The sequence below is a fragment of the Oryzias latipes genome, chromosome 14 (assembly GCF_002234675.1).
Source record: "Oryzias latipes chromosome 14, ASM223467v1".
NCBI classification, from domain to species: Eukaryota; Metazoa; Chordata; class Actinopteri; order Beloniformes; family Adrianichthyidae; genus Oryzias; species Oryzias latipes.
In genome coordinates this window covers 13984071-14000328 of record NC_019872.2, presented here as the reverse complement: position 1 = coordinate 14000328, position 16258 = coordinate 13984071, and the positions used below count along the sequence as shown (strand labels likewise).

The 16258-nt window shown below is 37.8% G+C and overlaps 3 protein-coding genes across 5 annotated transcripts; 2 read left to right on the top strand and 1 right to left on the bottom strand.

The window, feature by feature from the left end:
* Positions 1 to 133: 133 nt before the first annotated feature.
* LOC110016382 (SH3 domain-containing kinase-binding protein 1) lies at positions 134 to 3713 on the top strand. 2 transcript variants are annotated; one of them, XM_020708891.2, is made up of 6 exons: positions 138 to 259; positions 566 to 582; positions 1279 to 1389; positions 2500 to 2711; positions 2972 to 3035; positions 3124 to 3713. In XM_020708891.2, the coding sequence occupies exons 3-6, from the start codon at positions 1288 to 1290 to the stop codon at positions 3160 to 3162; spliced, it is 417 nt and encodes a 138-aa protein (XP_020564550.1). In that variant the 5' UTR covers positions 138 to 259; positions 566 to 582; positions 1279 to 1287; the 3' UTR covers positions 3163 to 3713. The 2 variants fall into 2 exon arrangements, with proteins under 2 accessions (XP_020564549.1, XP_020564550.1); XM_020708890.2 differs by lacking the exon at positions 566 to 582 and having other exon boundaries at positions 134 to 259.
* Positions 3714 to 3716: 3 nt separating this feature from the next.
* LOC101161914 (lipase member H) lies at positions 3717 to 16204 on the bottom strand. Of its 2 annotated transcripts, none has more exons than XM_011483480.3 (11): positions 15960 to 16204; positions 8228 to 8306; positions 7094 to 7464; positions 6882 to 6990; positions 6241 to 6342; positions 6065 to 6154; positions 5805 to 5972; positions 5458 to 5547; positions 4831 to 4939; positions 4582 to 4755; positions 3717 to 4488 (listed from the first exon to the last, which is right to left on the bottom strand). In XM_011483480.3, exons 2-11 carry the CDS (start codon positions 8277 to 8279, stop codon positions 4404 to 4406), a joined length of 1350 nt encoding a protein of 449 aa, XP_011481782.1. In that variant the 5' UTR covers positions 8280 to 8306; positions 15960 to 16204; the 3' UTR covers positions 3717 to 4403. The 2 variants fall into 2 exon arrangements, with proteins under 2 accessions (XP_011481782.1, XP_004076472.1); XM_004076424.4 differs by lacking the exon at positions 15960 to 16204 and adding an exon at positions 8762 to 8883.
* On the top strand, positions 11753 to 14942 carry LOC101162151 (choline-phosphate cytidylyltransferase B). The gene is made up of 8 exons (XM_023962174.1): positions 11753 to 11928; positions 12733 to 12832; positions 13105 to 13221; positions 13403 to 13554; positions 13633 to 13711; positions 13789 to 13931; positions 14009 to 14197; positions 14537 to 14942. The coding sequence occupies exons 1-8, from the start codon at positions 11848 to 11850 to the stop codon at positions 14753 to 14755; spliced, it is 1080 nt and encodes a 359-aa protein (XP_023817942.1). The 5' UTR covers positions 11753 to 11847; the 3' UTR covers positions 14756 to 14942.
* Positions 16205 to 16258: the final 54 nt, after the last annotated feature.

The following is a 16258-nucleotide window of genomic DNA, read 5'->3' as shown; positions in this document are numbered from 1 at the left end:
TTTCTGTGAAGGAATCCCACCCCTCAATATAAATGATTGGGTCTTCTTCATGTGAACCCTGTGAGGCGTCAGTCAGCCAAAGATGCCCTTCATCGTGCCCCGGTGGTATTTAAGGGGAGAGGGGGGAGCTCCTCTGTCCTGATCTAAACTTAGCTCTGCCAGAACCACTCCTCATCAAAACATGCTCCACAAAAGATTACAAAAGGAGTCCAGTTACGACAGACTCAGACTATTTTGTGCCTGAGCCTCCTACAACAAGGTGAGCGTACACTCTGGATCTCTTTTGGTGTAACTGTCAATAATCTGAGAAACTTTTACTAATCACCGGGTGATCCTTTAATCTGTTGAAGTGCTGCTTTTGGATGTATCTGTCACACATACCTCACTGCTGCGGCATGAGGGGTAAACAGTGTTTCAGTTTCTTATCTATAAACAGATCAATGTTGAGGATGGATGATCTGCTGCGTCATCAAGTTGTTTGATTTCTGCTCTGAGATTTTGTAGGTTTCTTTTGTCTTTTATTGTCTGCACTTGTATTCCTCACTGTCACGATGGACAACTATAGCTCGGCACTCATTCCTGGTAAGCCTTGCGACTGTTTACACTCTTGATGAAATTCTACCCCCCCACACCCCCACACACACACACCCTTCCAAACACATTGCTGCAGTCTGCTAAATGTAAGTGCGAGCTTTGGGATCCAAAAAAAGGAGCAAGTATGTGTGATGGCGAGTGTGAACATGAAGCACCCCATCTGCAGTCTGGGATTTGATCAACTCTGGAATCTGCAAGATGTGTTTTAACATTTGTTCTCCGTTTCCTATTCCAAAGACACAGAAGAGTTTGATTCAATTGTGTCTGAGGTGGAGAACCTGAGTGAGCAGGTAGCTCATGCTGAGATGTGAAGCTCAGTTCACTTTTTGTGTAAAGTGTAAAGTAACGGCACCCTATTGCACTGCACAAGAAAAGAATTGTATTAATGTGAGGCCCTGGTTGAAAAGTGTGTACTTCCTATACCTCCTCTGTCCTTGGGATAATATTGACTTTTTTGTGGCAACTTATACACAAACGCAAACTCACACAGATAATGCAACAGAAAACAAACTTTGGTCCAATCCGGAACAAACGGTTTCCCCAGTCTGAATACACCCTACATTTGATGAATTTTGAAGTGTTTTATATTGAAATAAAATACACAAAAATACAAACAAATATATTTAGAGGAGATGAAATAAAAATAGAAACATTTCAGGTGAGTTTAACGTCATTTACTTACAGGTAGCGATTATGATGGAGGAAAAAAGGCAGGAGAAACATTATCAAGATATAAACTCTTCATCTCACCAAGAAAGCTCTCAAGGAACAAGTCTGAACAGCTCTGCACTGAAGGTCAGATTCAAAGAGATGCATTTCTTGCAAGAATTAACAGCTAGTTGGAAGTAGGGTACTTCAGTAAGTTACTGTATATCCATCTAATCCCCGAGTATTCTATGATTGACATCAATGAATTTTCACTTATGAAGACCAAAAGCACTCATTAACCAAGTTGTATCCTGATGTCAAAAGTTTTAGCTCTTTAAAATGGGGGCCAATAAAAACTCAGTCACATTTGTAACCAGCTCCTATATGAAAACTACAATTAATTAATTGGTCTGAAAAGTACTCGGGTGGAACTGGTCAAATTTTTATAGAGGTAAATCTTTTCCCATCTTGTCCATTCCACAGTCATGTCCATAAAATGTAATGAGAATATCTGAGGTGTTTTCACAAAAATCCCAATTCAAGTAGAAGAGTATTTGTCTATCCGTCTTTTTTAAACTTTTTGGGGTTTCCTGCCTTCCCCCAACATATGCTACAGAAGAGGAACTGATCAGGATGTCTTTATATAGTTTAGTGCCAAAAAACAGAGATGTGTCATGCATTAAAATATGGACTTTAGATAGGTGTGAATAAACAGCTCCAAAACACAGGAACCCTTGTGTTTTGTGCCGTAATTGTATTTCTTACACGGCAGTAACCCTTCTATTGTTCGAAAATCCTGCTTATTCTTTCTTTTTAATAGATTTCTCATGGGAAAAACCCACTAACTCAACTCTGTTGATCATCCCACAAATATGTTCTCCTCGCAAATGTGGCAACATTTAAAATGGAAATAAACAAGCTCTCAAACAGAAGATTTATTACCAAAAAGTGTTGCTTCAACACAAAATACTGGAAAGTTATGCTCACATTATAATGATAAGGTCTCCTTTAGAAAAAGTTTCATCTTAGACTTTAAATTGTTGGAATGTATCACTTTTTATAAAATTTTGTTGTTTTTAGAGAAATTGTAGCTAAAATTCCAACACATGGTCTATAAAAAAAACAACAACGAAGCAACAAAGTGAGTTCATTTACTCAATAATGCATCAAAAGAACACGGAAAACTTGTCAACGCAGAGTTTAAAAAAAAAAGGTTTAATTTTGTTATTGTAATTAGTTTATTTTTTCTTTTAAAAGGCTGCAGAACCTGCGAGCGTGGCCACGCAGTCTTTCTCTTCTCTGCTGCCAAAGGCTCTCTCTTCTGTGCTCCATTCAGCACTTCCACCGAGTCAGAACTCAGCTTCCCAGAACTGTAGAAACCCTAATGGCCACTCACCGAACCTGGAACGGTTACAGACAGAGCTGAGAGACCTGCGAGACCAGTTCGAACAGATGAAGAGCCAGCACAAGTATGTCTAAGATTCTTTTTCTAAGCTTCCATTTTTAAACAGCACTTAAACAGGGAACCAAAGAAAAGGAGACATGACCTTCATCAGTTGTGCATTTTTTCAGCATTTTCACGCTCAAATAAATTGATATTTTTCTACCAGATGCTTTGACCATTAAGGGGGAAGAAAAAAGATGCTTTGACTATTAAGGGGGAGGAAAGAATCAATTTATAAGTGGAATTTTCTTTGCTTCATTAATTTAACACTATTTTACATTCCAGCAAAGAAATTAAACTGTTAATGAATGAACTTGATGAGGAGAAGAGGATTCGCCTAACTTTGCAGGTAAAGAAGATGCCTTTGGTAGGAGTTTTGTTTAACTTGTAACATGTTACATCAGAACATTTATAAATAAATCCAATTTTTATTTAAGATGGAAATTCAGCGTATCAAGAAGCACATGTCCAAATAAGCAAAAGGAAGCCATCAAAGAAAAGGAATTCTGAAGTGAAAACAGACATTTCATGAACTTACTTGATGGATGTTTCTGTGCAAGTTTTTAAACAAATATTCCCACTTCTTTCTGGTGATAAAGTATCCGCTAAAGTGGAGAAAAATAACGGTGGGAGGTTGGAAACTCGTCGGATTATGGAGTGAGCCGACCAGAAGAACTATTTACTGCTAGAAGATGAGGCCCAGCTTGATGTGACTCAGCCTGAAAGGCTCCAACAAACTGCTTCCTCTTGATATGGATATTGCATCTCATCATCACATACTAAACTTTAGGCTCAGGGGAGCATCAAGGGACTCCTTTCAGGATCTTTCATAAAAAAATAAAATAAATAGAAAAAATTCCAAGCAGAAGAAAATAATGAAGCAAAAACATTTTTTGTAGAAGAGAACAGACGTAAACTTTTATCACACTTAGAGGAAGAAAAAGAAACAGCGGGTTATTTATTTAAAGAAGCTTTTTATTGAATGCAAATGTGAAGGAGTATAATGAAATAAAAAAATATGAATTTGCTTGAGTCTGAATTGTTTTTATTTTGAGGAAACTCTGCAAAGCAACATCCTGTAACAAAACCCACACATTTATCATCTGTACATATCAACTAGACACTCGGCCCCTCAGTTAACACACATGCCATTCTGTCTGGGTCTTTACATTATATGTCTATGAAAATGCTAAGTGCTCATTTGCATAGGCTTTAGGGAACACTTAGTGTGGTGTGCAGGACACATATGAAACTTCCTGATCCCTTTCTGATGAGTGCGCCACACACACAGACGATACCTTCATTCAATGTTATAATCGATCATCAATTTAAGATTTGAAGAGGTGGTCATTCCATAAAATATTTGTGTTTTTTTTAAATTAATCAAGCATGTTTTGAATTGGAGGAGTGCTTGGAGGGAAGTGAAGCATGAAGATTTGGACCCAGAACTTTTTTCCAGCTAGGGTGTTTTTAAGTGTAGAGTGGAAGAGATTCCGCCATGATTGATTGGACTTGCTTTTTGCAAAGGACTACAAAGAACTGGTAAAGTGACTGCTGAGTGTATTTACAACATTTTTTTCCTTTAAAAAAGGTATTTACATTATATACATTCACTTTGCAGAAATGGGGATCATTCGTGTAAAATGCCAGAGGCTCTTCTTTTGAATGTGGAGCCCTGCACTTCTCAGTTTTGACATCGGCGAAGAGATGAGCTCAATCAGAATGTAGCATCTCCACATTGAACAGGCATGAAGCTCACCTCTTTGTCCTCATCCAGAAGAATATCATATCGACACAGAGGCCTGAAAGAGATAAAAAAAATGTTCAGAGTCACACTCACAAGATCCAAAACAGGAACGCTATGAGTGGAGTTCAAATCGCCATGCGCCACATACTTCTCTGTGCGATCCAGGGGTGTGAGGCGGAGTCTCAGGATCCGGAGTTTATGTTTGGGCTGGAGAGATTTACCAGTGTGGAACTTAACAGACACTTTCTTCAATGATGAAATGTCTCGGTCAAACCCAGCCAACAGTGTAGTCTCTTTGTACTTCTTGAACTCTAGTGTTTTACTGGTTAAAACAAACAAAAAATAAAAAAAACCATAGGAACAGACCTTAAAAAACCCTTCATGTAAGTGAACTTACTGCTTAATGATGGCCACTGCTTCTTCACTGTCACCATACAGTTTGACAGTAATGTACCCCATCTGTGTTTCCGTGTTCCAGACAATTACATCTACCTTAAAGTTTGTCTCTGAAATAGAGAGAACATTCAAGTTTATTGTTTCTTCTCATAGAAAATGTATTGTGAGAGGTGGCCCATTTATGCAATTCCACGTTATGGCAACTGATGTGCACACATGTTTTTATAAAAATCATACAATTTAGAAGTTATGGCAGTTCTTAAAAAAAATAAAATCATTTATGGTTTTCAATGTGCTATAATAAACTAGAAACATTAAACTGAAGCACACGTTTACTTGTTTGAATATTCTACACGAAAACTCTACTTTTAAAGAATTAATGTGAAGTTATGACTATTTTGTCTGGCAAAAGCTCTCCTTGTGTCCAACTGATAGGAAACAATAGTTTAACTTTATTTCTTTGTCAGATTAACATAAAGATATTCTTTTTATGCTACAAAAAAAAAGAAAACAAGTCACCACTAGATGACAGCACAGCCAAAATCAGGATTGAGATGATCACCTTGAGTTACTTTGAATGAAAACAGATTTCAGGTAAATTGAAATGAAGCTCTTTTTCAGAACTTACTGCAGTATGGTGACCCTCCGTTTGTTGAGAAGTAATATTTTGCATGATTAGGTTGTGGTAAATAATCTTTCCACTTTATGGAATCATAACCTGGAATCGGGTAAAACACAAATAAACATGCAAATATAATGTTAAAATGAGATATTTGGACACAAAATAACAAATTAATCCAACTGATTACTTTAAAATACTTATGGGTTTGGAACTTAAAAAAAAAAAGTACATCACAATCAAAGAGAACTTTTGTTTTACCGGTACACACATTAAAAAAGTTTGTTTTATGTTTTTTTTTTTTTACAAATAAAAATAAGCAAATTAACAAAGTATGTTGTTTTTAAACCACTTACCAAAAAGAGGACACCCCATGTTGCCAAAACCGTCACATTTTAAACATTTCCCATCCAGATAGTCTTTATAGGAGAGGCAGGGGTAGACCCTGCTGGAACAGGTTCCATTTATAGTGTCCATGAAAAGATTCACCGATCTTTGATGATCACATTTGAAGTAGTATTCTCCTGTAAAAGGAAATAATCACTATGAAATGGTGGAACAGAAGTAACGTCAGCTCTTTATGTGGTAACTTGTAACTCAAGCCTATCCACCTCACCAGAGAAGATGGTCTTGGGGCAGTTAGGCTGATCTGCTCCTCCATTAGCATAAAAGTCAATGTGACCTAAAGTTTCTCTGAAGCCTAAGGCTAAAAACACAATAACAAAAACTTTAAAGCAACAAAAATATGGTTAAACATATATGTTTTAAGCAAAAAAAAAGAAGGAATTTTACAATCTATGTCTGTGTGAAGCACATCTACAAATTGTGCATCTGTAGGGTCCAGCCGCTCCTCTGGTAAAAGACCAGTGAACGTGGGTCCAGCAGCATCAAGCCCTGCAAGCATCACATTGATAAACTTTAGGAAAAACCTGGCATTGGCTAACAGAAGACATATCCTTTAATATATCTACATTTCTGTTTGTCTTGTTTTTGTTTTATTTCTGCTATAATTGAAATAAATCATTTCCAAATCCGAGAGAGTGTAAACAAAGGGATGATGGGATATCAGTGGAGGCTTAATCAACGTCACAGTCACGGCCACAACTTAGCTGCAATTTCTGTTGAACTCCTACTGCCCTGCAGAAAATATTTCCTAGAAATAGACTCAGGTTTTTGGATTTTGGCTAAAAACGGCATAACCATAATTAAAAGACCACTGGTAAAGCTTTTACAATAGATCAAAAGATGACTGGAGTGGGACCTTAATACGTAAAAAAATGCAGGAAAAGCATGCATCTGCTCCATTTCATTTCATGCAGCAAGTGAAATGTTTGATCTGCAATGCCAGATAAACAAGATTCTGACTTCTGGTGCATGTGGTTACTGATACAAAGTTAAAGTGTTGTGGAATCATGCCCAAACATGACTCTTACCTGTAATTCTTCCAATCTGCCCATGAAAGTTAGCACCAACAAAGCCTGATATATGAGCACCAAGACTGACGCCGATCAAGTGGATGGAGCTTAAATTGGCACCGTGGTCCTGAGAATGTCAACAGCAGATTATATCACCCATGATCCTTTTTCTGACATGTCCTTATAAAAAACAGCAAATCAATTTTAGAAGTAATGGATATTTTTCATACCTGCATTACGTTAATGAAAGCTGTAAGGTTTTCTGCAACTTTCTGCGTGTTCTTCACTGCTGCCAAGTAATTCACCGTACCAGCGCCGTGGTTCCAGTCCACTACTACAAGATTAATGTTGCTCCTCGCCAGCAGCAGTTCTATGATTTGGTTCAGCCATGCTGGCCGAGAGCCACTGGGCCGATATCCATGAATAACAAAGGCAGTGGGCCGTGAGAGGTTGAGCTGAGGATGTGCCGACAGGTTTGTGTGGGACAGGAGGGAACCACAGTCGCCATCTATCCTGGTGTAGAGCAACAGCCGAACTTTTACATTAGTGCCGTGAATTGTGTGCAGAATGGTCAGGGATTTGAACGAGTCGCACGTCTGAGCTACAGATGATGGAAAGAAAATCAGATTCAGAGCAAAGTCATTTACAATTTAACTTGTGCATTGCTGAAACCTTCAAAGCTGTTTCATGCAACTGAGGGTGCATCCAAAAAACCCAAATCACCAATATTTTCATCAGAAAAGCCAGTGGTTTAGTTCTTTTTTTCTTTCTAATGATTAGTATGAAGGAGATTGACCCATGTATGGTGCAAAAGCTGGAGATAGTTCATTTAGCAAAAGACATATTACACAGCACAAATATACCAGGATTACAATAATACAACCAAATGTGTAATTTATATGACTAACATGTAGCACAAAGTTACAGGAGATTTTAATAAGAAAAAATAATTAATTTTGTGAAAATATAAAATGCACAGTTTGTGTTCCTTCCCCTCCTGTTCACTCATGACGTGCAGTGACATGTGGAGATGCTGCCTTGCACAACAGCAGTCACATTGCATTTAAGTATTTATTGCGGACGGTCTTATCACACAGCAACTGAGAGGTCTGCGTAACCATACTGATGGCCGTTTGGCTTCTGTGTGCATTTTTCTAAAATCATTCCAGCTCTGTGGTTGTGGTTGTCTGTACACTTCTCTTGTGATCAGCTTACTGTCAGAAGTCACTGGGTATTTTTGATTATCCAAATAGCATACCACTGTGACTCACACTCACACATTGTGACTATTTGCTATCTGCGGTAACGTTAGCAAAAATTAATGACACATTTACATTCCTGTGTGCTGTGCTTTAGTTACGTACCTTTGTTTATCTGAACTGAAATCAGCAACGCGACTGCCAGGTACTGCCACATGATTCACCCCTACAGGTTTTTTGTAGACTGTGGAACATGTTGACAAGTTCAAAATTGTACCATAAAAATAAAAACATAATTTGACCTTCAACTTAAAACAACTAAAGGGAATCCTAAGAAGCAAAAGATGGTCATTTTCATTTCTGTGAAGGGCAGAATTTAACAGTACAAGACAAAAAGAAAGAAAACAACTCGGTTACTTATTAACCATGAGTACGACGAAATTAATCATGATTTATGAATGAGAGAAATTGATCATTTACAGCCTAGATTAGGCAAGAGACGAACCTAAAATCTGTTTTTCACTTGCCCCACCTTATTGAAACAATGGAGTAAAATGGAACCAAGAGTTTACTGTTTATTTGTTAAAGTTTCATCGTCAGTCTCAAACAGGTTCCTTCTTCAGTTATGTTTACCAAATTCTTACCAATAATTTTTCTAATTGTTAGGGTTTTAAACGCCTTCTCTGTTATCAGACTTACCTTCTATGTGAAGGGCTATCCTTGGATTGTTGTGACAAAAGTCCACAGATTAAACTCTGCTGGTATTTCCATATATGTGAGAAGCACTCAATTCAGGAAGTGAGAGGAGAAATAGTTAAAAAGAAAAAAAGCTCCCGCCCTGCATGCTAGCACAAGGATAACCACGCCCCTCACCCCAGGTTAGTGTGTTCACAGGTAAAAGTCCCTAATGTGTGGGTCCTGTTTCCCAGGACTTAAACCAGTTATTTATGTGATGGTTGCACATTGTATTGTGTCTCTAATTTAAGGAATTCTCAAACCCATCAGTGTTTGTTAAATCCTCAGTTAAGTATGAATTGAAAATCAAGAATAACTCAAGAATGTTGCAGGGAAAAGAGATTTATCCAGACAAGTAACAACTATTCGAAGGAATTTTTCCTTTAAAATTTTTTTAAACATTTTATGTACAACTTGCACAGTATTTATAAGTTACTTTAGAATTTTAAAACAGAATTTAAATAGGAATAAATAGTCCAACCAAAGGCTTTTGCAGCTGGTGCTGAGATTTGTTCTTGCAAGGGCTCAATGTTAAATCACATATTTATTTTGCAGCAAACGGTTTTAATTAGAATGGGATATAGTTGATAGTAAAAATAACACAAATCATTTAGTTTTAGGACACAACAAAGCAAAAACGGCTGACTGACAGCACACATCCTCTTTCTGAAGAACTGAGTCAGCTCCACTGAAAAGTTCTCTATACTCAGAAATGACCTGAACATCTAAAAGTGGAAAAAACTTCAAGGTGAATTCATTTAAATTAATTGTTAATCATAACACGAACTCCATGATGTATTTAAATTGAGCTAAATTCTGTAAATTGACTATAATTTGTCTATGGTTCTATTTTGTCAGCATAAATTACTAAAGGGAAACCAGGGTTTGTTTCCCAGGGGGCGCAATGAGCTTCATCCAGTGTGGGTCCTTAAAACTTCTTGACAACAATTGAGAAGGCCTATTGAAATAACTTATACAGGTATGATTCATTTTAAACAGTTTAATTTTAGAAGCACTGAATTGAAACCTTTTGTTTATCCATCAAATCATTGCAAGTCATTTAGTAATTGTGTATGAAGTTTCCTGACATATGATGAGACCTCAGAGGCAACTCGGCAATCTGCAAAGATCACACTGTGATCTGCAGTTGTAAAAAAAGAGACTGCAAAGACTAATGTATCTGATAAAGGCGTATCAGTTTAAGCCTTAGTTACGTGCGTCCATGTGGGGGTTGACCAGTACGAATGCGCTGTGGATCTTCAGGTTGTCCTGGCCCATGGAGGGTCATAGAGAAGAGAAGCCACATCTTAAGGGGAGCGCAGGTTTATCATTCAGTTCTCTTGAGGCTCATACCGCCACCTCAACGGACATCATGAAAAATGGAACGTATCATTGTTGGGCGTGAGGTGGGAGTATCGTGAAATATTTGTAAGGCTAATGTAAGATGCACGCACACTTATGACTTATGGTTGATGCTGTCCTCATACTGCACTCTTGACATTAGTAAGGTGCACGTACCTGCACACTCTGACCATGTGCAAATGCTGCGCGCAAAGAATGTGCAGGTTCCCGCAGGACGCCCTTAACATGCACTTATCACTTAATGAGCAATAACGGGCCCCTTGCTCAGACTGGGGGCCAATTTTGGTGAAAAAAAATGAATAAACAGAAAAAGTTGTTTTTAATCACTTTAATGACCAAGTGTCATTTATAAGGTTAACCAGGCCCTCCAGATGTTTCCCAGATGCTGTCGGAGGTTCCTGCCCAGATCTTCTACTCCTCTAGTAATTGTATCGTTGGACTGACTTATTTTTTCAAACTATTTCTTTTGCTCTGGACAAACAATGTAAGCTACTTTCAGCATACATTCTTTTTATAAACTAGCTAGCGTCTCTCACAGCTTCACTGGATTTAGCTATTTTTGTAAACATTACGTGCTGTGCAGCACAGTCTCGATGTAGTCGTTGGAGCTTATTGTTGCGCTCCTTGACAGTAAATTTGTCATAGTTTTTATGATTTGTAACATATGATTTGAGCATTGCATTTACCTACTTGTAACATTTTTCCTCAAAAGAAACCTGCTCTGGCTCTCTTTTATTGAGGGCCACAAAAACCTTCCCACGGGCCGCCATTGGCCCCCGGGCCACACTTTGAGAACCCCTGATCCGGAGGATTTGGGGGGGTGAAAATGTGAAAAATCTACACAAAATGCCTGAGTCTCACCTACTTCACCCTTATTTACCCTTTTGTGTTGTTCGAGTGTTTAGCATGACCTGTCACCTGCAGTATGCCCGTAGGATAGTGGTCTATATGACATTGATTTTTTTGTGCTGGTCATCTGCATCCACAGCATGGGTTTGCCCAATTTTTGTTCCAATAGACAGCCTGTATCCACCCATAAGGGCAGTTGTGAATACTTTATAAGTTTGATTGTTTGTAATGGTGAAAATTAAACTCAAGACTCCTAATAGTACAACCAAGTCATTCAACTGCTCTGCTATTTTAAACTAGCAGCATATAGTTTTAAAACATGAATGCTTTAATAATTACAAAAGATTTATGTTGTTCTTTTGTGTATTGCAAAATGTATTTCTGGTACTAAAGGGAAACTTTCATCAACCGCAAGAATAATTTGTCTTTGTTGCTCCACAAGCTTTAGAGCTCTTTATATTTGTCTTTCCTCAGCATTCAATGTTACTCACCATTTTTAAATAAAATCTGAATGCTCCCTAACTTTATTTATTTTTTAAACATTTGCCTACAAAAATGATTTAAATTTTTTTCTCACTCTTCAATTGATCCACACACACCATAAAGCAGCAATTCTCTTAAAGCTCATTATTGATTGCAATCTGTATTTCTGCAGACATTTAGCGTGGCTTGAACTTTGCCCATGGACATCCAGTCACCAGGGTCACATAGGTTGGGGGAGGAGGTGGGCTCTAATTTGAAAAGAAGTCCATGTTAAGAAAGCCTTTCTGCTCGCAGGTTAGGAAAGGAGTGGCAGGTGAAGTTCAGAGCGACAGTCAGCTGTCACCGCAGTGTTCAGAATGGCGAGAAGGAGGCGAAGCAGAGGGAACAATGCTCAACAGCTACAGAATGCACCCAACCGAAGAGGACACACTCAGAGGGTAGGTTAATCATTAGGAAATGTAGCCGTAGCATCTTAAATGATTGTCACATAGAGGGAAACCATTGAAACTAAACAAAAGCAAACATGGAGTATACTCTTGCATGCCAGGAATTTAATTTCACTGGGCCAGACATTTTTTGAAACATTTTGTAAAAAATGCAGCAAAACTCATTTAACCATTGCATTAATAAACTATTTATTTTAGGTAACAGAGTTCACCACAATTGTGTGCAATTATGTTTTGAATAGCTGTGGAAAAAAAAGAAATTTTTATTTTATTTTGTCGTACTTATTTTATATATTAAAAATCCACAACTGATGCACCAAAGACTTGTGGATCAGATGAGTTCAAGGGAAAACGTACAACGCAGTCGTTCATAATACAAAGTCCGTGCCATAAAGACGTACAAGTTGCCTCATATGTTAAAAAATGTTCTGTGGTTTTTTAGCAGTGTGATCAAAACAAATGTTGTATTTAATCTAAAAACCAAGTAAGTTTTTTTTTCATTTTCTCAAATTCTATAAAACTTGGGTTCAAAACAAAACAGTTGGTACTTAGAGTATTAATGTACCGTTCTGTAACAATTTTTGGAGAAAACTACTAGAAGATCTTTAAAAAAAAGCAAGTAATTTCTTAAGGTTATCTCCAAGATAAGACAGTTTGCAGTTTCTCCCACTAGGGGAGCAGGCTTGTATTTTGTATTTATGCAGGATGCTAAATTTAAGTGTTTCCTGAATAAATGCAGAGCAGGATAATAACTTTTTTGGAAATTTTGTGTCCGCCTTCTATTCTTATGTACAGGCTCTGCGGGAGCCAGCGGTCTACGCTAAGCCAACAGGCTTCAAGTCCGAGGTTCCCCATGAAAAACTGACAATTACTCAAGCACGGAAGGGAACACCAGGTAGAGCTTTTCAACATCTTCATTTTCATTGCTAATCAACAGTATGTAGCTACGTGTCTGGTGTCTAGTATCAGCTGATACCAGCTAAAAAGAAGAGGTAACATGGTATAGATTACGTAATGGTTTATAGCTGGATAATGATTGATAAGGGGTTTTATATGATCAAAATCTCTCTTCTCAAGAATGTGTTGAACTTTATGGCAGGCTGATAGCACAAATCTATTTTGATCTGACCATCACAATATTGTGATTCCATGTTGTTCATTTTATAGCTAATCGCCCAGTGAGAGTCTACGCTGATGGAATATTTGATCTTTTCCACTCGGGACACGCTCGAGCTCTGATGCAGGCCAAAAACGTGTTCCCCAACACCCACCTGATAGTTGGAGGTGACATAATCTAAACACCAACAATCTTATGTAGTCTCCCAGAAACACCACGATCCACTGTAAAAGTAGAGATCCACGTGATGTCCATGAGTCAACGAAAAAAAAAAATCTAAACCTCTCGATACATTTTCCAGATGTTCTTGTTTAAGTTTGAATAAAAAAACAATGTATGTGTCACCAGTGTGCAGTGATGAGCTTACACATAAGTTAAAGGGCTACACGGTGATGACAGAAGAAGAACGCTACGACGCCCTCAGGCACTGCCGATACGTTGATGAGGTGGTGCGAGACGCCCCTTGGACCCTCACCCCAGAGTTTCTCAAGAAACACAAGGTCAACCGATGCTGAGATCTCAAATACGACAAACACAAAGACATCAGTGTTTTTTAAAGTCTCCCTCTACGCCCACAGATTGACTTTGTGGCCCATGATGACATACCATACACCTCTGCTGGATCAGAAGACGTTTATAAGCACATCAAGGAAGCAGGTGGGGATTCAAACAAACCCTTTTTGATGGTGCTGCTTCTATCACAGGTACTCTCTGATTTTTAATTTTTATAAAAGGAATGTTTGTTGCCACTGAGAGGACAGAAGGCATCTCTACGTCTGATCTGATCACTCGCATCGTCCGAGATTATGACATCTATGTCAGGCGAAACCTGCAAAGAGGCTACACAGCCAGGGAGCTCAATGTTGGGTTCATCAAGGTGAGAAAAATGAAACTTAGAGACAAGCTGTCAAAAAAAAAAGAAAGAAAAACAATGGGGTTTCCCTGTCTTCACAGGAGAATACGTATCGACTCCAGAACCAAGTGGACAAGATGAAGGAGACGGTCCGAACTGTTGAGGAAAAGTCGAAACATTTTGTCAACAGGGTGGAGGAGAAGAGCCAGGACCTAATTCACAAATGGGAGGAGAAGTCACGAGAATTCATCGGCAATTTCCTGGAACTTTTTGGTCCAGATGGAGCATGGGTGTGCTTTACTTTTATATTCTCTTGTCTGCAAAATACATTAAGTACCCAATTGAGAGGAAGTTTGTTAACATTTGAAGTCAACATATTTTTGAAGTGACAAGTTATTGTTTTGGTACGACAGATCAGATAAAATTTCATGCAGAAACCCCCATAATTAATTTTCAGTTGACATACTTAAAAGAAACAGTGATTTAAAGAACCTGTCTACTCTGAGCTTTAATTATAAAAAGACATCTTCACGGGTCATAACTGAAAACAAACACAGGAAATGTGGGCCATAATATAATATATTATGTGCAACAAACATTGTGTGAAGCTACTCTTCCTCTGATTTCAGCATGTAATACAGGAGCGAAGCGGCCGCATGCTCCAGGCGCTCTCTCCGTACTCATCACCTCGTGGCTCCCCCAGCAGCAGCCCCACCAGAGCAAACTCAACGCCTCCGGACTCCCCCACCAGCACTGCCTTTCGGCCTTCCTCCCCTACCTCCGCACACAAAAAGAGATCACGTTCTTCACCTAAAGTGTCTTCCACAGACAGAAGACCTGTTCAATAAGCATTTTGCTGATCTTAATCTCTTAAATTATGTTGCATAATCTCGTCAATATCTGATTGCTTTTGTTAGAAATACGATGTACAAATGGGGTTATTTAGCATTTCAAGGTGAGATATAATGTACATAGGTTATTGTTGAAGAAAAATAAGGCTTAATATTATTACAATAAAGTTTAGTTTGGATGTCATTTGTCTTTTCTTTCATGACTTTCTTTTTTAAATATTTCCCTTTCAAAAGTTAAAAAAGCCAAAGCATCGATTTCTGTTTCAGGGATTACTATTTTACTTTGTCACTATTTTATTTTATAACACAAACAAAGACTGACACTTGCTAACTGTGGTTTGCTGCCTTGTAGATTAAGTCAGATTAGTTAAACCTTTTAGCAATTGCCATTTCTGACTTTATAGCTATGTTTTAATTGTGTTAAGAGTTGAGAATGCCTTAAAAACACTTTGCACACGTCTATCATTTCAATTTATCAATCCTTAAAGGGCTCTTCCACACTTACATCAGAAGTTTTTGGGGGGGGGGCTGAATTCTGAAATACAAGTTAGAATTGTAAATTTGAATTATTTAATCTCAAACTTCACAAACTTTTCTTCCCCAGAATTCTGACCAAAATCTCAGAAATGTTATTTCCCCCCAAAATACTCGAAGAGAAAGAAGGCAGAATTATGATGTTAAAGTCAGAATACTTTGAATAAAAAAAGGCCAAATGATCATTTTCTGTAGAAGCCAATCCTGAAATCAAATGAATGCTTTTTAAACCTGCTCAACTCTGCAATTATAGAGTAATAAATTGCTGAAAAAAATTCATAATTCACAAAACTTATACTTTCTAATGTGAAGCAATAATGTTTCCCAAACATCTGGGCTATACAATAAAAAGTAAAAGTTCTCAAAGTCTCAGCAGAAGCGTTATTTTTAGCAGCAGATAACAAAAAATCTTATGTAGTTTTGCAGTAGACTTGAAGAGAGCCTTAATAAACTGATCATCCATTCTACATTAATTAAAGTATTTTCAAATCAAACCGATAAGGTGAAGAAAATTAGTTATGGTAAAATTGGTGGTACACTCCTGGTTAGCACTTCCTCCTGACCTTGACTTTTGGTTAAATATACCTCTTTTTTTAGACTTAAAAATATGACTTGGTGTTGTTTGTTGAATTCAATATGGATCAGTTTATGTTGGTAAAACACTCACCTTCACATTATCTTGCTGAACGTCTCTGTCCTCATCCTGAATCGGAAGACAATCGAGCTAAACTAGACTAAAGTTTATTAGGCCCAACCAGGTGGGAAAAATAGGGACATTTCCCTTTATCATTTTTCCATTAATTACAAAGGGAAATATCTTGTTTGGACTTTTCAGTAGGCTTTCTGATCTTATTAAGATAGGTGCAGTTACAAAACAGTACTATTAAGTTTGCTGCATTTTATCCATTTAGCTGGTATTAAAGCCGCATGCCCATGTCGGCCAATGAAGGAGGGAGTTCTCTTGAT